Below are 21,377 nucleotides of genomic sequence, written 5' to 3' on the forward strand. Positions count from 1 at the left end.
TCATCATTATACAGTAGTTTCACCACATAGGTGTCATAAACACAAATAACCTCTAGAAAAATGATGATAAAATATAGTAAGGTCATTGGGAAATGATTATTGAGTGTTTGTTATTTTTTAAATATAATTTTACTGTAAGATATTAACATGTTTTTAAATAAATTTATACTACTTTTGGCTGTGCCGGGTCTTCGCTGCTGAGCCGGCTTCTCTCTAGTTGTGTAGAGCGGGGGCTACTCCCTAGCTGCAGTGAGCAGGTTTCTCCTTCCGGAGGCTTCTCTTGCTGGGGAGGACAGGCTCTGGGCGCGGGCTCAGTAGTGGGGTTCTGGGCTCCGGGGTAGAGACTCAGTACTTCTGCTGCATGGGCTTAGTTCCTCCTCAGCCCTTGGGATCTTCCCGGATCAGAGATCCAATCTGTCTCTCTTGCACTGGCAGCCAGATTCTTCATCACTGAGCCACCAGGGAAGCCCAAGATGTAACATTTTTCATGATTGCTCTGTAACAACCTGAAATCTTAACCAACTGGCCAGCACACCCCTGCTTGTATCCCTGTGCAGTTAATCCCATCCCTTAAGTTATATATATATATATACTTGCTGTGCAGTGCTAAATCACTTCAGTCGTGTCTGACTCTCTTGTGACCCCAGGGACTGTAGCTACCAGGCTCCTCTGTCCATGGGATTCTTCAGCAAGGATACTGGATGGGTGGCCGAGCCTTCTCCAGGGGATCTTTCCGACACAGGGAGTGAAGCTGTATCTTCTCTCCTGCATTGGCTTGTAGGTTCTTTACCATTAGCGCCACCTGGAAAGCCTGTATATATATATAATTTTTTAACAAGGAAAAAGGTAAAAATATAGAATACCGCCTGTATTCTCAGGGTGAAATGATTATTTCTTAAAATACCAGGAAGACAAAGCTTCAGCCCATCGGGCTGAGTGGAAGGAGCGACGCCAGCCTAGGTGCTTTCCTTGCGGGAACAGGCTACTGAGGGGACTCCCGGAACATCAGAACGACAGCTGTCAAACCACCCGAAATGGGAGCTGGCCACTCCTGCCGGAAAGCTTATCACCAAGGCTCAAGCCAGGCTTTTTTCCAAAACTGTTTTTAATTCCAATATCCCTCCTAATGGCTTACTGTAGACTAATTTAGCCAGGCGTTATGTTAAAAATGGAAGCTAATGATTTCAGCAAAAAGTAACTAAGACGGTACCAACAGAGTATATTGTAAGAAACATTATCACGGGTGCCTTTGTTTTCCACTTGCCTGTAGAAAGGCTTAATAAGATTCCCTCAGCAAATGCAAACCCGCTTCTTCCCCTCCTGAGAGCCGAGACTGTGACTGTGGTCTCTGGAGGCAGCAACTCCCCAGAGCCCTCCCTCCTAAGGCTCGTCTCACGCTGGGAGCTGCGGTTCCGCTGAAGAGTGCCCACTGCTGTTGCTTGTCATGACTGCCTTTCAGCAAACATTGACAGCATCAGCTTCCTCCTCTTGGAGTGCCCACCAGTGCCCACCGGTGCCCACCACTCAGCTCAGTGCCTCACAGCTTGGCACACTTTACACTTTCCTGAAGACACTGTAAAAAGACGCATGCTTTCAAGGCAAAGATCTGATATTAGTCATAACACACAACTGTCCAACCAGGACAAATTTAGCAAAAAAAAAAAAAAAATCAAGTTTTCAGGTGCCGCTGTTTGAATGAACTAGGAATGTGAGAAAGTAAGCGTACACCTCAATATCACTATTGTTCTGTCATTAAGTTGTGTCCAACGCTGCGACCCCAGGGCTGCAGCACACCAGGCTTCCCTGTCCTCCACTGTCTCTCAGAGTTTGCTCAAACTCATGTCCATTGTGACATAATTAAATATTTCAGCTGGCAATGATTGAAGCAGAATTCAGGTTTCTTGAGCCATCTGATGTTCAGATTTAATTCATTTGATGTATGTTTCCTGAAACCTTATGATGCCAGCTTCTACTAATATGAAAAGAAATTTGAGTGTGGCAGAAAGCCACCTGAACTGGGAGAAGTTACTAATGGGGCTTCTTACAATGGAATCTCAGTCTTTGGCAATTAGAACAAAATTCCTAGGAATTATATTTACAAAGTCCAGGGCACAACCTTGATGAAGGGATTTTAATTGTATAGTTTTTAGAAATAATGGAAGAAATGGTTAGCTTTTGTCTTCCTCTGAGGACTTCCATATTAAGACAGAAACTGCAGGATCCTAACTTGTTTTAGGGTCAACTCAGAATTTTCTTTTTCCAGCTCGTAACATCTCAGTGAGTTTCCCATTTCCACCCAATGTGGGGAAGCATGTTCGTGGGCCATCTTCAGGATCCTGACAGCAGGGGGGCCGATTTAAGAGCTTAGAGATGCAATAAGGAGGAGGCAGGCAAGGGCTCTAAGCTTACACACCAGCACACGCCCAGAGGCACACAGGTGTGAGTTCCTGCTTGAGGCTGCCAGCTTTAAGCTCTGCCCTCTGGCTAACAGAGAAGTGAGCTCCTTCCCCATCCCCTCTCCTCCCACCCGTCCCACAGGCCCCAATCCAAGAGTGGAGGGAAGAGCCCTAGGATCACAGCCCTGAGGTATATTCTGGGGCGGGGCATGTCCCACTGCTGTGCCTGCTCAGTGGCGTGGACCCACCCTCAGTGCAAGAGTATTTTGGATAAACACAGTGGTGTGAGACTGAGCAAAGGACCTCTCTTCCTGCATACCTTAAGGTTCCTTGAATTAAATACCCAATTTATGAGAACAGATTAGCCAAGGGGGAAAAAAAATGCAGTGACTCTACTAGGAGACTCATCCCACCAACTCGGTGTATCTTCCCCCAAAAGAAATGAAGAAAATGAAATATCTATTATTATGTAAATGTCCTAACATAAATTAAGTATTGTTAATATAATGTACCTTCTGACAGGCCATTTTGGACAATTTGGAGCAGAAAATCCACTGACTCTTCATATAGCTACATAATCATCATTGTCTAAATAATTTCAACCATAAAGAAAAATGTGACAGAACCCTGGAGAAATGTCACATTCTGCTTAGGGGATTACTTGAGCAGGGATGTGTACTCTGAGGTACTACCAGGGAAAGTCATGGGTTTTTACCAGTCAGCATCAACTAGCCACGGATGTGCATTTAAAGGGCTTTTAATAATGAGCTCCATTTCTCCTGATACAAAACAAATTTTCTTTGGGTGCAACAATTTCCTTTAACCTTAAAAAGGTCAGTTGTTCCAGAATGCATATTCCATAGAAGAGTTCCTTCCTCCTGTGCTAAATAGACAGGGTTCTGAGCCTTATAATAACCTTGGCAAGCTAAACTGCCTCATCATCACAGCTTCTGCAAGTTTGCTGTATAAGGTGATTCATCACTTAAAGCCAGGTCTGGACACAAGTTCAGCTTAAAGAAAGTGCCAGCAGTACACTGCTAATTACCAGGGCAAACATTTGTATTTCAAAGTTGACAAATAGGATAATAATTCCCACAGACCATGAGTTCTAAAAAGAGCGACTGTTGATTCCATCCCACCAAATGCTCTGCCTTCAGGCATGGGCCCCTACCCATCTTTAGTTAGTAACAGTTGAAAGCAACACTTCTTAGATCAACAAATGCCTGGGCAGTGATCCTCATAATTAAATCCCCCTTTGCCTCTCATTGGGCTTCCCTGGTGGCCCAGATGGTAAAGAATCTGCCTGCAATGCAGGAGACCCAGGTTCGATCCCTGGGTCAGGAAGATCCCCCAGAGAAGGGAATGGCTACCCACTCCAGGATCCTTTCCTGGAGAATTCCATGGGCAGAGGAGCCTGGCGGGCTATATAATATAGCCCATGGTGCCACAGAGTCGGACACAACTGAGCCACTAACACTTTCACTTTGCCTCTCACTACAAAGGCCAGGCTGACCCACCTTAGAGTCAAGGATGCTTTTCGTGACAGCCGAGGCACTGTTGCTTTGGAAGTTTCCTTAGCAATAAGGGTCTTCAGACACTGTAGCCAGAGCTGTTGGTTGGAGTTTCCCCGCAGCATCTCTAAAATAACATACATTCAGCTCTACAGCAGTGAAGGTGAGCAGGCCCGCAGCAAATTTCCTGGAGGAGGGAGAAGGGCTGCATGCAGGACCAGCCTTCCAGCGCCAACCCACAGAGCTCACTTCACTGCAGGACAGTCCTTCAAAGTCCACCTTGAACCCAGTTCCCCCAAAGTGGGCAGAAACAGATGGGGACAACTCTAAACAGCTGTCTATGCCATATACCCTCTTCTGGAAACACAATCCACTGATAAGAAAGACAGTTTGGAAAAAAATAAAAAATGTAGATGCTACTCAAATATCAGAGCTGTTATCAGTGGGGGAAATTATTAACGAAAGTGAATGGCATGTTTCTTGCATTACAAAGTAAGTTCCTCTTAATAATTTTGATTAGTAACAAATTTGGATTGCTTTAAAAACAATGTATTTTTATTTATTTGGTGTGCTGGGGACTTAGTGTGGCTCACGCAGGATTTTTAGTTGTGGCACATGGGGTCTGGTTCCTGATCGGGGATCAAACCCCGACCCCCTGCGTTGGGAGCATGGAGTCTTAGCCACTGGACTCCCAAAGTCCCTGAATTACTTTTGATTTAACAGAGACAATGAATCACACTGGTTAAAATGTGAATAATATCATATTTATTAATATAGTAAACCCTGAATATAGAAGATCTATGGCTCCATGAACACTTTCACTGGCTTAAAAAAAAATCAAATAAATGCTTTTTTGCAGAACAAAGTTGTACAATGGCATCTTAAATATCCACTGAAAATGACTTAACATGAAATATAGTAATATTTGTCACATTAGAGTGGTTCTTTTCCTTTTCTCCAAATTTCCTATAGCATGGTTACATAATTTTTATAATAAAAACTATAAATTAAGAAAGAATTTGAGGTTATAAAACATAGTTGGCTTTTCAAAAATCTTCAAACAAATAAGGCAGGAAAAGGGACATTCAACCAAGATGAAGAAGATGCTGGGTGGAGAGGTCCGGGAGGAGCTGTGGGCAGGCAGCCCTTCATTTCCAGCTGCATTGCCCCTGGAGACAGCAATCAGGAGCCCCCTCTCCCGCCACCAGGATTCCCACCAAGGTGGGGAGGACAAATTGCAGCTGCTACACGCTTATCAGCCCTGTGTGCCTGGGGGTCTCAAGGCACTTGTGGAACCTACACGTGATTAGGTTTGATGGTAAGGATCGTGAGGATCACACACGAAGACCAAAATGACCGATTAACAGCGACGTCCCAGGAGCAGTCACTGTGGGAACCACACCATCAGACAGGCATTCCGTAACCCACGGGCTGAGGGAAAGAGCAGGCACCTTTCTTTTCTAAAATTATATCTCCTTTACTCAACTATGTTCACTTCAAAACACAAGTGTAAGACTTTAAACAGACCTCACGCACACTGCCTGGAGAAGGAAATGGCAGCCCACTCCAGCATCCTTGCCTGGAGAATCCCATGGATGGAGGAGCCTGGGGGCTACAGTCCGTGGGTCGCAAAGAGCCGGACATGACTGAGCAACTAAACCCCCACCCCCACCATGCACTGACAGCCCACAAAGCAAACTCTTCACACCCTTGCAGGGTTGGGTTTTTTTTTTTTAGGGGTGGGGGTTGCTACAAAACCAAAATCGGTACTAAGAATGTGTGTGCATCTCAGAAGATAAATTTTTAAAACTCATTTTAAAAAATGGTCTAGTGGACATTCCAAACTAGTAACTTAACCCAGGGAGAAAGGACCATAAATGCTTACTGTGTTGGTCTATAAAAATAGAAAGCCCTCAAGAAGGACTTCAGAGTCCTTTCCTGGAGAAAGCACACAGTTTGTGGCCAGAGGCTATGCCCGCACGGATGTAACATCCTCCCTAATGGCCGGATGCGCTCTCCTCCGCCTCGGAGGTGTCAGGAGGCCGGGCACCTGCACCTCCCAGCGGCGAGCCGCCGGGGTCACAGCTGCTGGCTGGTGAAGAAGGATTTGGTTTCCCTGCAGGTGGGGTTCACGCAGAGCGGACAGCTCAGGGTCAGCTGCGTGGAGCAGCGCTCCTTGGACTGGAGGTGTGAGTGGACCAGGTCGGCCAGGGCCTGCAGGACAGACGGGAAGGACAGTCAGAAGCGCAGACACCGCTGCTCCCCACGCCGCCTCCCCGCCCCCCTCTGCCCAGAGGAGCGTTGGGGCGTGGGGCTCCTCTTCACCTGAATTATTGATTTGCATCCTTTGAACCCAATTCTATAACGTCTTCCTTTGCTAAGAATTCTCAGCTTAGAGAAAAGGCGAAAATTCAGGTTTTAGAAAAAGAAATCCCCACACCCCACCTGCCACACCTTGTTTCTGGAAGGCAGATTTTAAATTAGACGTCGTGATGGGTGGGTAGAAATAAGAAAACAGGGACTCTGAAGGAGGAGAGAGCCGGAGTATAAGGGATTCGATTTTATTTTTCTAATTAATTGGAACTCAAAATGTTCTAATATGTGAGAAAACCAATATTCTGTAAGAGTTTCTCAGAGGACCGCTCTCCAACATGTTCTGCTAAAATGGTTGTAACATTAGAGATACCTTTGAGAACAGTGGGTTTCCATTAAGAGACTCTGCTCTTCTGATGTTTTCAAGTCCACACTGAATCAAATGAGAAAAGGGAGGAAAAATACATACACATTTTATTTTCCTTTTTTTTTTTTTAAAGAAACTGCTACAAAAAAATAAGTACACATACAGATACACACACAACTCAAAGTCTTGGTACCCAAGTATTTGCAGACCACCCAGAAATGAAAAACAGTCCTGAGACCAGGCACAGACATTGATTTTCACCCCTCTATTATCAAACTGCTCATCAATTTCTATTCCCACCCCCAAGCCCATGACCTTCCAATGGGTGCTTTGTTTCCAAACCATTTTTAAGGTTCTATCGGATAGAATACTCAAATAATTTAAATCTGCTTACCATTCTTTTTTAGTTCACCTTTCTAATGCCTACTTATAGACTCTACCTAAGCAGAATGTTGCTTTAGAGACTTAAATTTTTATGCATGCTTTGATTCCAAGTGCCAAAAGAGGTAAATTAATGTGTATTAAAACTAGATTGGATCTAATATGCAGAGTTGGGATTTTAACTATATTCTTACCTAGAAAAATTTAAGTTAAAAAACTAAGGATTATTTCACAACCATCCTTACTCCCCTCTCCAGAAATATCCTGTTAATTCCAGCTAATTATCCCACAAATAATTGAGAAATATCTAACTATTATTCACTCAGGAAACTAGGATCTTCTCTTTCCCTTTCTGAAATGCTGATGGCTTTTCGGTTGCTTTATCTTTTAAGTTAGAAGACTGGAAACAGGAAAATGGTGAGATTCAGCAGACACAGTTCTCAACAGATTGATCATATTCTAAAACTTCATAGAGAGTTAGGCTGGCTATCCTGCTGTTGGTCACTGTCCTCAACCACTGTTTTTGCTTTGGCCACACCACACAGCAAGCAGGTTTAGTTCCCTGACCAGGGATGGAACCCTCATCCCATGCAGTGGAAGCATGCAGTTTTAATCACTGGACCACAAGGGAGGTCCCTAGAAAGCTTCACTAAATGAAGTCTATAGACAACCCTACAATCTCATTTTAGCCAATTACAACTTTCCCATAAATTCTTTATCAGAACTGCTGACAAGCACCTTAGGCGCCCTCTACCTTCACGACCAGCAGGCACACACAAAAATGGGGCAGGGGCGGGGGGGGGCAGGAGTTGCTGCTGAAGCTCCCCCCAACCCACTCTCCATCCTGCCACCAGGTCCCAGAGAGGGAGACGTATTCTTCGCGGCCAGGCTCCCACCCAGCACACGTGGGATGACCAGCGCCGGGAGCTGGGATGCAGGATGAGCGGGGAGGTCTTTTTGGGTTCCCAGGGTTCCACGGTCCCCACAGAAACAATGCTAGGAAAGGGGACGCAGGTTCAGGCCAGCCCTCAGAAGCCCTGAGATGGGTCAACAGTGGTTTTCCTCCATGTGGATGACAATCACATCCATCTTCCATTACAAGACACTCAGGATGGTTGGTATTTGTTATTTCAATAATCAGATTGATCACAGCATAGTAGCAAACGGCTAATTAAGTGAGTGCATAAAAGAGGTCAGGGAAATGACAACACATAACTGCTACAGAGTTCATCCCATGGTCTTTCTTAAATGAGGAGGATTCTAGTGCCTCAAAACCCACCAGAAGCAGCGTCACAGCCTGAGCAAAGGGCGCTATTAGGTGAAGAAAGGAATTATATAGAGAACAATAAAATTCTTTTCTTCCAAACTGGTGAGAAGTACACTAACTTTTTTCTCAAGGAAGTGTGGTTCTTACTACCTTCAATGGGTACAGTAACTCAAACTAAACACAATGATGTTGCCTGCAGTGATGCCCGGGTCACCCGTTTTGCAAAGGCACGAAAGTGCTTTCCCCCTGCAAACGTGGAAATGACGTTGATTTGCTCAGATCAGAACTCGGATGAAGTATTATCCGGAACAATGAGGTCATAGGACATGCAAACATACATACCAAGCAATATTTCTGAATGATTCAATTAGATTACTGCAGAGCGAGTTACCTTTTAAAACAAATCACATTTCAAAAAATAAATAAATAAATAAAATCAAAATGGGATTAATAAAACACACTTACCTCATTGGCTAGAACTTGAGAGTACTCGATGTCCAGCTCATAGAGCGTTTCGATGTGATCGCTGGTAAACGCTATTGGAACCAAAAGGATGTTCTTCCTTCCCCTCTTACAAAGCCCTTTGATGGCCTCGTCTGTCTGAGGACCCAGCCAGGGCATTGGGCCAACCTATGAGAAAGCAGGAGCGCACACAGGGACCGTGTCTCACCACAGCCACTGCCCCGGACACACTCACATGCACACACCTGCACACACACATACACACAGCCTCCCTGTAAGAGTGAGGGCCATGCTTTACACCTCGCTAATGGATTTTGGTATTTCTTTATTAGGCTTGAATCCTTCTAGAAGCTGGCAAAATATAAAGAAGAATTTCTGTGATTTCAACTGAAAATAGTCTATTGCTTGAATGGAATCAATGGAATTCTGCTCATCACCTGTTTTCCTCTCCATCATATTTGCTTGCAGAATTCCTCCTGCTCATATGAGCAGTCAGGTTATTGCAGAACATTCTCTCTGCGTGAAAAGGCCAAATCTGATCATTTTATAACTAAGTCCTAAAATAGACATCCTCCAAAGAACTGACCACCTGCAAACACGTGGAAGCCACCTACCTTGGACTGCCAAACCAGCCGGTAGGGGTTGGAGTAACCCAGCTTGTCCATAACTCTCTGGACAGTGGCGCCCACCTCCTGAGGATAGGGGTCCCCTCTGTTGACCACCTGCAGCAGAGACACAGGAGTTCAGTCTCCAACACGGCGCAGGGTTCTGAGAGCCTAGGGCTGGGCAGGGAGGCAGCCTGGGCCCTGGGCTGGAGGCGGCCCCTCATCCTCGGCACTAATGCCCACGCCAGCTGAGCCCAGGGCCCAACTCACTGGGATGGATTTCATCGGCCAAAGGCGCACAGGGCACCAAATCAGTTCTCGGGTCCCTAGGAGCGCATCAGATTCTACATCCACGTCGCCCAGGGGAGGCTGGCAACACCTGTGGGGGATGGATTTCTCCAATCCCCCGGCTGGAGCAGGAACGGCCACACAGAGACACTGGCAAGGGGTGGGCCTTCACTTTTGGTACTTACCTGAAGGGCTGATTTTATTTTAATTTTTGACTGTGCTCTGCAGCTTGCAGGGACTCAGTTCCCCAAACAGGGACTGAACCTGGGCCACGGCAGTGAAAGCCTGGGATCTTAACCACTGGAATGCCCAGGGAACTCCCTGATTCTAGAAATGGAACTGAAAGAGTGCTGTACGGACAGTGTATAGAACTACTGAGTTCATGGGGACAAAAGGGGTGAACACTAGTGGAGTAAGAGAAAGAAGCAGCACGTGGTTCGGATTCCAGGCTCCTTGAGAACACGGCCTGTGCCTCTGAGCTCCTTCCAGTTCCTTCTCCCCCCTCCTCCCATAGCAGCGGACCATGGCCACGCTTTGAGCACAGTGTCTGCAAGCGCTCCTCACCGTTGAAAGTGAACACCTTTGAAAGTGTGCAGCAAACATTTTCTTTTTACTGCTTTAATATTTAGCTGTATCGTTGCTCTTTAGTGGCTAAGTCGTGTCCAGTTCTTTTGAGACTCCATGGAACATAGCCCACCAGGCGCCTCTGTCCATGAGATTTCCCAGGCAAGAATACTTGAGCGGATTGCCATTTCCTCCTCCAGGGGATCTTCCAGACCCAGGGATCGAACCCACGTCTCCTGCATTAGCAGGTGGATTCTTTATCATTCAGCTACCTGGGAAGCCCATTTAGTTGTGTACCAACTTTCTAACCCCATCCCCCCCCGCCCCGATCCTGCTTTATTTCTTCCCACAACACTTATTACCTTCTAATGTTTCAAACTACTTTCTTATCTATTATGCTTATTATCTTCCTCCTCCCCTTCATTCCCTGAATGCAAAGTTTTTTGGGGTCTGTTTTGTTCATTCCCCTATTTTGCGATAGAGGATAGAACAGTGCCTGGAATAGCACAGGTGTTCAGTGAACACTGTTGAGATGAAATGATGAGCTATTCTATGATATGGCTAAAAGTGAGTTTGCCATTCGAAACATGAAGGCAGAATGAATGAGAGAAATACGAAGTCACCGTTAGACCAACACAGAAATACCCACTTGAAGCTAAGATGCAGTGAGCGAAAGTCTGAAAAACAGTAAGATATTTGCACAAGCTCCAAGTAGCTCACTTAAAGATATTTTTAATCACAAAGAGACAATAGTGACTTTATAATGGGCAAATCCAGAAGATTCCACCTTAAGCAAATGACCACGATCGCGTCAGGAGTAGTGAGATTAATTGACAGCGTGCACTCCCAACATGATGCACTCAGAAGCACAGGCCACCGGCAGGGGGAAAAGGGGTTATTCTTCCTGATAATAAGCAACCTCAGTCTACGCATGCCAACACATCCAAAGGGAGGAGCATGATGCAGAATAACTCTGTGTGTGTGTGTGTGTGTGTGTGTGTGTGTGTGCGTGCGCACGGTAGTTGCTCACTCGTGTCCAACTCTTTTCGACCCCATGGACTGGGGTCTGTTTTGTTCATGTAGCCCGCCAGGCTCCTTTGTCCATGGGATTCTCCAGGAAAGAATACCAGAGTGGGTTGCCATGTCCTTCTCCAGGGGATCTTCCCGACCCAGGGAGCGAACCCGGGTCTCCCGCATTGCAGGCAGATCCTTCACCATCTGGGCCACCAGGGTTGCTACAAAATCATGCTTCAAAAACATCAAGTTCCGCCAAGACAAAGACAGTAGGAGGAACTGTCCCAGATTGGAGGAGCCTAAGGAGCCGGGACAAGTAACTGCCCTGGGAAATCCTGGGAGGGGAAAGCAACGCCTGAGGTAGAGCTGGTGAAGAGTGAGTGAAGTCCTCAGGTAACAGCTCTGCACCTCGGCTCAGTTCTGTTTCCATCGCTGGACTTCCAGTTATGTGAGATGTCAACGTTAGGAGAAGCTAAGGAACTCTGTACTATTCTGTAACTTTTCTGTAAGTCTAAACTGACTTCAACATACATTTTATTTATATATATATATATATATATATATATATATATATATATTTTAAGTTCTTAAGGGGGAAAGGGGCTTCCCAGGTGGTGCTACTGGTAAAGAACCCACCTGTCAGTGAAGGAGACATAAGTGACAGGGGTTCGATCCCTGGGTTGGGAAGATTCCCTGGAGGAGGAAATTGCAATCCATTCCAGTACTCTTACCTGCAGAACCCCATGGACAGAGGAGCCTGGTGGGCTACAGTCCCTGGGGTCGCAGGGTTGAACACAACCGAAGCGCTTAGCACGCAAGGGGAGAAGTCATTAGGAGCAAACGCAGAAGAACAGGGCTTGCAAGAACAGTTCTCTTGCTCAACAATCCCTCTGCCTTCCAAACCCCATCCTGACCCTCCTGACTTCATGGTGTGCTTCAGTTCTACCCAAGACCCTGGGCAGAAAACACACACACACACACAATAAACCTGGAAGCCGCGTGCTCAGTCCCTGAGGGGGAGAAAGGGAAGTGAGGGAGAGAAAAGCGGAGAGAAGTCAGCACCTGGAACCGTTCACGCATGAACACGTGTTTCCCCCTCTCCTGCTTCCCTCTGGCCCTTTAGCCGCTGCCTCATTACACACGGGCGGGTAGAAAAAAAGGATGAGGGCTGAGCAGGAGGACGGACGTGTGAAGAGGCTGCTCGCTGTACCAGAAAGGAGGACAGGCAGGCTTCCCGAAGAGCAGCTTCTCTCTGGAGCTGCCTACTGCCGGATCGTGCCCCCGGGCGAGAGCAAGACACAGGCTGCGAAGGGCTGCTCCTGGCGACTGCCAGGTGGCGCCACAGGCCAGTCAGAAGGGGGCCCTCAGAGAGTACCCTGGGTTAACTCATTAACCCTGCAGCTGAAACCTTAATGATGCCTACGGCAGTAATTCTCCGCCCCTCCAGCTTTGACAGCGATGTTTTCAGGACACAGTGCTAGCTGCGAGCTGATGAAATGGGCTGCTCACCCCAAGCGTTTCTGTGCATCATACATATACCAGCTCCATCACTCTTGTCTCCAAAAACGCAATAGCCACGGCACAGAGGCGCTATTTTAGCAAACACCCGGAGTAATATGAGAAACTAAGGAGCAACCAGATCATAACTGGATGCACTTTACGTGGACTCGCCAAAATGTGCTCCCCTTGGCGAATGAAAAACGAATCACTTCCTGGAATTCAAACAACTTCTGCCAAGTCTTGAGGACAAAAAGAATGGAGTTGAGAGCGCTCCATCTGAATATGGAAGCCCATATTCAAGGAACCATCCAAGTTCCTTGAACAGGGCAGGCGAAAACAGCCTTCTTTAACTGTCCCATTTAATAAAATTCTCACATAGGAATGGATCTTCAAGTTATTTTAAAGGAACTTAGGAAGATAATATCTACTCACAATATCATAGTCTGAATGAATTGTTATTAGGTTTCAAGAGCCTCCCTGGCGGCTCAGCTGGTAAAGAATTCACCTGTGATGCAGGAGACCTGGGTTCGACCTCTGGGTTGGGAAGATGCCCTGGAGAAGGAAAGGGTCACCCACTCCAGCCTTCTGGGCTGGAGAATTCCATGGACTACACGTCCATGGGGTTGCAGAGAGCTGGACACAACTGAGCGACTTTCACTTTGAGGTCTCAAGAAATGAGTCTAGAGGGTTGACTCATTGGAAAAGACTGATGCTGGGAGGGATTGGGGGCAGGAGGAGAAGGGGTCGACAGAGGATGAGATGGCTGGATGGCATCACTGACTCAATGGTCGTAGGTTTGGGTGAACTCCGGGAGTTGGTGATGGACGGGGAGGCCTGGCGTGCTGCAATTCATGGGGTCGCAAAGAGTCAGACATGACTGAGCGACTGAACTGAACTGAAATTAGCACCAAGCTCAGTTTGAGATTTTAGAGTCCCTCCTTGCCCAGGGCTTAGGCTGAATGGAAACTGGACCCACGTTATACCTTTTGAACCCTCTACCGCTGAGTCATCCAACAAAATGTTCTTACTTACAGACATTGGCAGGGAGTGAGCAGAAAAAAGAATGACCACCTCGCGTCTCTTCTCAGGAGGAAAGTGATCCAGCTCTTTCAGAATATGGTCAGCAAAGCACTGTGGGAACACCAAGACAGGGGGGGATACGGAGCGGGCGGGAAGAAAGACATGGGAGAAGAGAACATTCTGTAAATAAGGGCAACACCACAAATCTCAGCGAAAACCTCAAACACGGGAACTGCCTCTGTTAAGAAAAAAAACCCTGCAAACTGTACAGTCTCTCTGGCTTTGGTTCATCATCAGAATGGCTCATAACAGTTCCAGGGGCCTGGGGAATTTGATGGGAAACTTCTAAAGCTTGCTAATGGCTCGCTGAAGATGAGCGCTCTGAACCTGCCTCCCCGTGGGAGGCACAGGGCACACTTCCAGATGGAAAGGAAACGCAGATGGAAAGGAGGAGTTGTTCTAAGGCCTCTCACTCGCTCCGTTAGCAGGAAAACCGCTTACAGGGTCTTTCTGAATCTCCCTTAGTTTGGCTTTCAGGCATATCACATTAAAATACATTAGACAGAAATAACCGAGGGATAAGAAAATATGGTTCCTTTTTCACAACCTTGGCCTCCCTGAGTCAGTCTTCATAACGACCTTCCTAATAGCAGACGAGAAGGCTGCACAACTCTCGTTCAATTCACAGAGAGGGGAGACGCGGCCGACGGGGGGGCCCGTCGGGTCCCATCTGCGGAGCCTGGGCCAGAGGGCAGCTCCCGCTCCTCCACGTCTCTGTCCACCAGACCAGCCCAGCCCCTCCCGTGGCCAGCACGCCCAGAGTCACATCAGTAGGTGCTGAAATACCAGATCTGAGGAGGCCTCCTTTCATCTCACTCTTTAATCATGCTGTCATTCAATTTATAAAGCAAATGGCTACCAAAGACATGAGTGGGTCAACCGACAAAACTGGAGTATGAACATAGGTTGGATAGATTTCAGTGACAATATGAAGCTTGCTGAAGCTGAATATTGTATCACTGCTGTGGAAAAGAATATACTGTTTAGGTATAAAGAGCGGTTTTATACATCTGTGTATGTATATACATCTTATTCTCAAAAGGTTCAGGAAAAGAATTATGTATACATAGACACACATATGCATACACACATAAAGGGGTATGCAAATGATAAAGTGGGATAAATGTTAACACAGGAATCTAAATAAAGAGATGAGGGTTCCTTATATACTATTCTGCAACTTTTATGTATGCTTGAAATTATTTCCAAATTAAAATGTTTTTAAACGTAATATTAAAAAAAATTATAAAGGACAGTTTACCAAAACCATGTAAATTTGCACTTGTTGGCATTTTTGATACATCAGTGGTTAATATGACAGGATGAGCAATTACTCCATAACAAATATTGGAATATTATTAGTCTTCTCAGAACCCTCAAATTTTGATAAATTAATGCTCAAAGGCACAAAATGGTGCCTAGAGAGTTTGCTCCCTTTTCAAAATTTATAATTTACCTACAGAGTCAATGTGATAGGATTAAACACCAACATAAACAATATTTTCTGGTGGTCTTTGCAGTGTTAGTAGACTAAGGGTGCTCAGAAAAGATTACATTTGTACAAGCCCAGACAAGGAGGCCCAGTGCAAAGTTTAAAGAGAGGCTGCAACATACATTTACTCTAAATATTTCAGCAGTTAGATAACAGAAGCAAAATGACTACTTTTAGTAATTACTACTTATCATAAGTAGAAATATAGATTAAACACAAGATTTTTAGTTCCAGCTTTTGTTTTTTTTTTTTCCCTTTTCCACTAGATATCAAATCTCCTTCTTGTGTAATCCACATAATACTGATAAACTCTAAATTTTTGTTTCCTCAAGATTTTAGTAGAATTTCTCCTTTTATCATCTTGCATGCAAGTAGAGACACAATTTGTTACGGCTTACTGCAGACTCTAAGCCGTCATCAGCACTGAGGAGCCGTGGGCAAGCTGAAATCATCTAAAACCCATCTGCGGTATTTTCCAGGCGCAGCCCCTCTGCAGAATGAAAGCGGCAGGCGGCTCTCAGAGCCTTCAATCACACCGTCGAGGAGGGCGGATAAATGCCTCTAAAATTCCCTTTCATTTTATGAAGGGAGACTTCCTCAGTTAAGAGACCTTTCCATCTTTCTGCTTCCCCCCTTTTCAAAGGACTGAATTTTAATGCAAATCTAATTACTGCCTGATCAGGGCAGGCAGATGCTGCACAGATCCCCCTTCTCCGCTGCCACATGGCAGTGCTGACCCGAGGCACCCCTCGTTTCCAACCCCGCGCCTCCGGGGCGGAACAGGCAGGCCAGGCTGGGGCTGCAGGCAGGCTGGACGGGAACCGCCTCCCCGGGAAGAGCGAACTCGGTGGGGACACCACACCCGGGCCAAAGCGACACCCGCCCCTGAGAAAAGGCGCCTTCTTCCCACTTCTCGCTTAAAACTGAATTTGAGCCTCTGCGTTAACCCCTGACGGCGCCTACGTGCCTGAGGAAGACACGGACTGCTCAGGGGCGAGCCGGCCAGTTCCGCGAGGTCTACCACCATCTAGCGGGCACAGATGTAAGTGACGCCAGGCTTCAGAAAAAGGGTTTAAGCAGGTATTTTGCCCGAGAATGTCCGAGGAGTGAAACGTAAACTACATGAGCTCCGCGTCACTTAGTATTTCTTCTACCTAAACTGACTCAAAGGTAGAAAACTTCCACCAGCGGGACCAAGCAGTGTGTGTATGATGAAGGGCCATACCCAGTGGCACTCCCATAGTCAAAGGGTGAAGAATATAACAACGCCATCTCAGAGCTTTGGAACTGCAGTTTTAACTGATTCTCCTAAAACCAAGCATCTGTTACTATAAACATTACGTATATAAACTGCATAGGGGAAATAGGAAACTTCTAATATAGACACGTTCTCAACTGAAGTGTTAAATTTATTCTATGTCTCAGAGCATGTAGATATATTCCCTTTAAAATCTTTAGGTCTTGATATTTTAACAGATTTAGAAAATAGAGAATCTACTAGTTGGTTATTCAATCTACGAATGGAGATTAGATAAACACCCTGCATAATTCTTTTCCCTTGCATATTCCTTCACGTTCTTTTGGTCACTGTGAAATACAAAATTCAAGACATAATTCTGCTGTAGTTTGTAACTAATACTATTAATCTGAAGAAAGGGAAGAGTTAAACCTTTAACCTTTACATTTTTTTTCTCCTGGCATAATAAATCAAGACTCAAATACTTTAAGGAAGAGGACAGTAGGCTCGGAAGGACACCCACAAGCCAGGCTTGCACAACAGCCTGGCCCACACCAGAAGCTGGGGCGCGGGGCAGCTGGTAGTGGTAGGCTTACCTGAATGAGGAGGGGGTGTGTCGGCCACCTGTCAATCGTGCTCCACTTCATCGTGGGCTTCTTGCCCACTTCATTATAGTATCTGTAAATGGCATTTAAGCTGCTGCCTGAAATATACAGGGGCCACTTAGTACATGCGTGTGGATTATGGTGAAAATAAAAAAACAGACTAGTAAAGGCAGTAATTATAAGTTCAAAGCAGGTAATTTCTGCACTGAGTCAGTCTAATTACAATCATTTCAATACTCTAAAATGCATATAGATCTAACTACCCTGCAAATGAAGATCACTAAAAAGCAATCAATTTCAATGACCTTTCAAAGATTAGTGGGGCCACTTTTCTAGAGAAGCACAGCGTCGGTGGATTTATGGAATACAAGCGGTCGTTATTTGCGAGGACCAAGTCTTACAATGGAAAGCATGTTACATGTTTTCCCCCGTTATGAAGGGAATCAACCCCATTTACAGGAAACATAGCGGGTGGGAAAGAAAGGAAAAAGAAATGAGGCATGACCCCACCACGCTACCACAATCATTGTTTCATTCTAACTGGAGCTTTCCAGTGATTTTTCTTGATAGCTGTGATGTTTCACAAATTAATTTCAGTATATGGGCACTTTTGTATCCTGAATATTTAGGGCATTTTTACTTAGCATCGTGAGATGAATATTTTCCACATTATAATAAAAGCTTTATAACCATCCTTTTTAATGGCCCATTGACAAGAAAAACAGCTTATTAAGGCTTCTAAGCTCATCCTCTATTTTTATCTACTTTATTAAATTATCCTCACTCCCTAGAATAAGTTAAATGGGTGCCAAATCCTTGTAGGTAATCTATCAAAACTCGTATTTCTAAGCAAGAGACGGTGAACATGAAAATTCAAAGACTACAGAAAGGAAAGCAGATGGTGCCAACCCAGGGCAATTTTCTTCCTGGCCTAGAGGATTTGGCACTGGGGCCAACCCCTAATCCTATGAAACCAACCCTAACATGGGGCCTCCTCGTCAATCTTCACGTGGGGAAAATGCTCCAAAACATGGCCATGCTTCCTGACACCAGTAGTTTCTCTCCTAGAACTATTCATCAGTCAGGTCTCCAGATAAAAAACACTTGCCAGCACAAAGCCCTACTGACATCCCATGTACTCTCAGGCTAAGACTCAGTTTTTAAAAAAAATAAATACATCGAGTTCCGTTTTTCTGAGCAGAATACGAGTCAGATAAATTCAAATGGAGTCCATCCCAGGTTCAAAACCCGTCTCTCCAGAAATCATGAAGTGGTCACCGCCATCTGCATGTTGCAAGCCACATTTCGCAGGGGAATCTTCATTGTCGGATGGATTGGGTTGGCCGGAAAGTTCATTCGGATTTTTCTGTAACAGCGTGCCTGAAGGAACTTTGTGGTCAAGCCAATACAAAAGGACTTCCGGAAGCCATAGGAGGTCTTCCAGATCACTCAGAAACATTCGATGAACTGCCTAAAGTAGTAAATAAGGGGAGAGCATAACTAAAAAAAAAAAAAATATTGCCTGATTAAAAAAAGTGATTGATACACTGAATATACTGGCACTGCCACATGTGTCTAAATAAAGCAATAGACCAACGGCACTCTAGTGACCTCCAAGAATGGACATGCCTTCACATCTCTGCAGTGAAGCTGCGCCTTCCCTTATATCCCAGGGAAAACCTGCACGTCTTCCCTGGTCTTCCCAGGGAAGACCTTGACGTTTTAAACACAGGCAGAGCCAGCTGTGAGATGCAACAGTAGTAATCCTTTGTCACATAAATAACCATCTTCCTGCTTAATTTTGAGAGCAGACATTTACATGGTGAGGTATGTTTTTTAAAGCCAGGCAAAAAGTATAGCTTAGAAAGGTCATAAAATTTTTCTCCAATAACATGTTAGACATGTTACCAGACATTTTAAAGACACATATCCAAAAGAAACCACAATTCAAACTCTTGAGGGTGTCTGAGAACTTGGGCACTTTCACAGGGGCTCTGAATAAATATTTAAGGCACACAGCAGGCTTCCAAGATTTCTTTCAGTAGCCTTTTGTTTTCTCCTTCCTGTTATAGAAATAATATGCACTAATGTCCAAAAGCAATTTAGAAGCAAAAATGTGCTGACCCCAGAGCCTTGAAAAAGAATGCAAACAAACGTAATTGTGAGTGACATTAGACGATTTACCTACACCTAAATGATACAGAGACTGGCAAACCATTACCCTCCAGCTCCAATTAAATATCTAGGAAACAACACCTAGTAATACTTCCCCAAATCTGGAACACTGAGAGAAGTTAGCAAAGGAAACCCTAAATTGGGCTTTGGTTTGACCAGGAACCAACCCGTAACCAAAATACATATTCATATTTCCAATGTTATACGGACACCTCTGCTTGCAAAATGGAAACATCTATCACCTTTGCTACATTAATAAGAATACCGGCGTAGCCATAAAAATAAAGGTTTATTACACAAACACAGAAAGTGGCTGTGTTTGTGTAATCCATTCTACATGCATTAAAGCACTGGACACTGGAAGCCTCTGCCTTTCACCCACCATTTGTAATTCTCAGTCCACTGGCTAATAACTCAAGGGACAGATGAACCATGAGATTTCAAATAGACTGACCTGAACTCTCGCGTTTAACACAGACAGGCTGGATTTGCCATTCAAATCGAAAGAGATCCATCCTCTCCTGCCCTCTGGCCTCCTGGTTCTTCTCACCGGGCCAGAGCCACCCTCTGCCAGCAGCGGGCAGGCTTACCTGTGGTGGAGCAGCTGTACTGGGGGTACTGTGTGAAAGCAACTGCCCTCTCCAGGCCGTCCCTCTCCATCTCTTCAATTGCTTCCTCTGTTAACGGGTGGACGTACCGGAATCCAATATAGTATTTGTGTGGGGCTGTTAGGCAGCATGTGTGGAAAGAGAAAGTATTCATCTTGATATAGATTCCGAACATAATGCAGTGCCCAGAACAAAGGACAGTTAACCTGATTTCCTATGAGGCTGATAATGTGGGCAAGGTTAGAATATTCCTTGGATCTTCTCCAGCCTTTCACTGGTAGGTGCATTTTTCACCACTCTTTTCTGTGATCAACCTCCCCCAACACACACATACTTTCATGGAGTGCGTGGTTTTTAAAACTCAAGCTTCTGTGTCTTGTTCTCTGCTCTTGGCCAAGACAAGAGAGACTCGAGAGCAAGGAGTCAAGAACTAGCATACATTCTTAAATATAACCTCCTCTATGGACAATGGCATCCCACTCCAGCCCTCTTGCCTGGAAAATCCCATGGACGGAGGAGCCTGGTAGGCTGCAGTCCATGGGGTCACAAAGAGTCGGACACGACTGAGCAACTTCACTTTCACTTTCATGCATTGGAGAAGGAAATGGCAACCCACTCCAGTGTTCTTGCCTGGAGAATCCCAGGGACGGCGGAGCCTGGCGAGCTGCCGTCTAAGGGGTCGCAGAGTCGGACACGACTGAGGCGACTTAGCAGCAGCAGCAGCAGCAGCAGGGACACTTTTTCTTCTTATCTAAACCCCGTTTTTCAGATAAGGAAACAGACTCTCAAAGGTTAATGAACCCACCCAAAGGCACACCTAGCAGACGGTCCAGATGAGATTCACTGTGGCCTCTTCACCCCAGAGCCTATGCTCCGTCCACGCCCACCACTTCACCCCAGCCTTCTCATCGCCCGAGACCCCAGGCGACCTAACCTACATGAAAGCTCTGGGATACTCGATAAAAGTTCATTGATAACAAATGATTGAAGTGATTCTTCTCATTTACATGAAAAACAAGGCCAAACCCAACAACAATGCTTAAGTTGGAGGCACTAAGTGGGATTTAAAATCATTCTTCTGGGACTGCTGTGGCGATCCAGTGATTAAGACTCTGCTTCCAATGTGGGGAGCGTGGGTTCGATCCCTGGTCAGGGAACTAAGACCGCACATGCTGAGTGCAGTGGACAAAGCTTAAGAATAAAATCATTCTTCTAGCTCCTAAATGTCCCAAGTCAGGGGCTGTCTTTGTGTTCCCTCTTCCATCACTTCACCAATTCTATCTCCTCCTTTATTATTTTAAAAGCTCCTCAACCAATTTTTTTAGGCATTTATAAAATCATAAAACTGGAAGCTTTCTAAAGTTACCCAGGGCTTCCCAGGTGGCTCAGTGGTAAAGAATCCACCCACCAAGCAGAAGACTCCAGTTCTATCCCTGAATCGGGAAGATCCCCTGAAGAAGGAAACCGCAACTCCCTCCAGTACTCTTGCCTGGGAAACCTCATGGACAGAGG

The 21,377-nt window shown here is 45.5% G+C and overlaps 1 protein-coding gene across 1 annotated transcript in view; it reads right to left on the reverse strand.

Annotated features, from left to right (window-relative positions):
* Positions 1 to 4,649: 4,649 nt before the first annotated feature.
* FECH (ferrochelatase) overlaps positions 4,650 to 21,377 on the reverse strand; it is a 36,404-nt gene continuing 19,676 nt past the window's right edge. Inside the window, exons 5-11 of the mRNA XM_015103787.3 lie at positions 19,848 to 19,982; positions 17,074 to 17,180; positions 13,701 to 13,799; positions 9,312 to 9,419; positions 8,701 to 8,865; positions 6,594 to 6,653; positions 4,650 to 6,121 (exon numbers count right to left, since the gene is read on the reverse strand). Of these exons, the coding sequence (XP_014959273.2) occupies positions 5,987 to 6,121; positions 6,594 to 6,653; positions 8,701 to 8,865; positions 9,312 to 9,419; positions 13,701 to 13,799; positions 17,074 to 17,180; positions 19,848 to 19,982 (809 nt within the window). The 3' untranslated portion in view covers positions 4,650 to 5,986. The remainder of the gene's footprint in view (positions 6,122 to 6,593; positions 6,654 to 8,700; positions 8,866 to 9,311; positions 9,420 to 13,700; positions 13,800 to 17,073; positions 17,181 to 19,847; positions 19,983 to 21,377) is intronic.

This window comes from Ovis aries, chromosome 23 (genome assembly GCF_016772045.2).
Source record: "Ovis aries strain OAR_USU_Benz2616 breed Rambouillet chromosome 23, ARS-UI_Ramb_v3.0, whole genome shotgun sequence".
NCBI classification, from domain to species: Eukaryota; Metazoa; Chordata; class Mammalia; order Artiodactyla; family Bovidae; genus Ovis; species Ovis aries.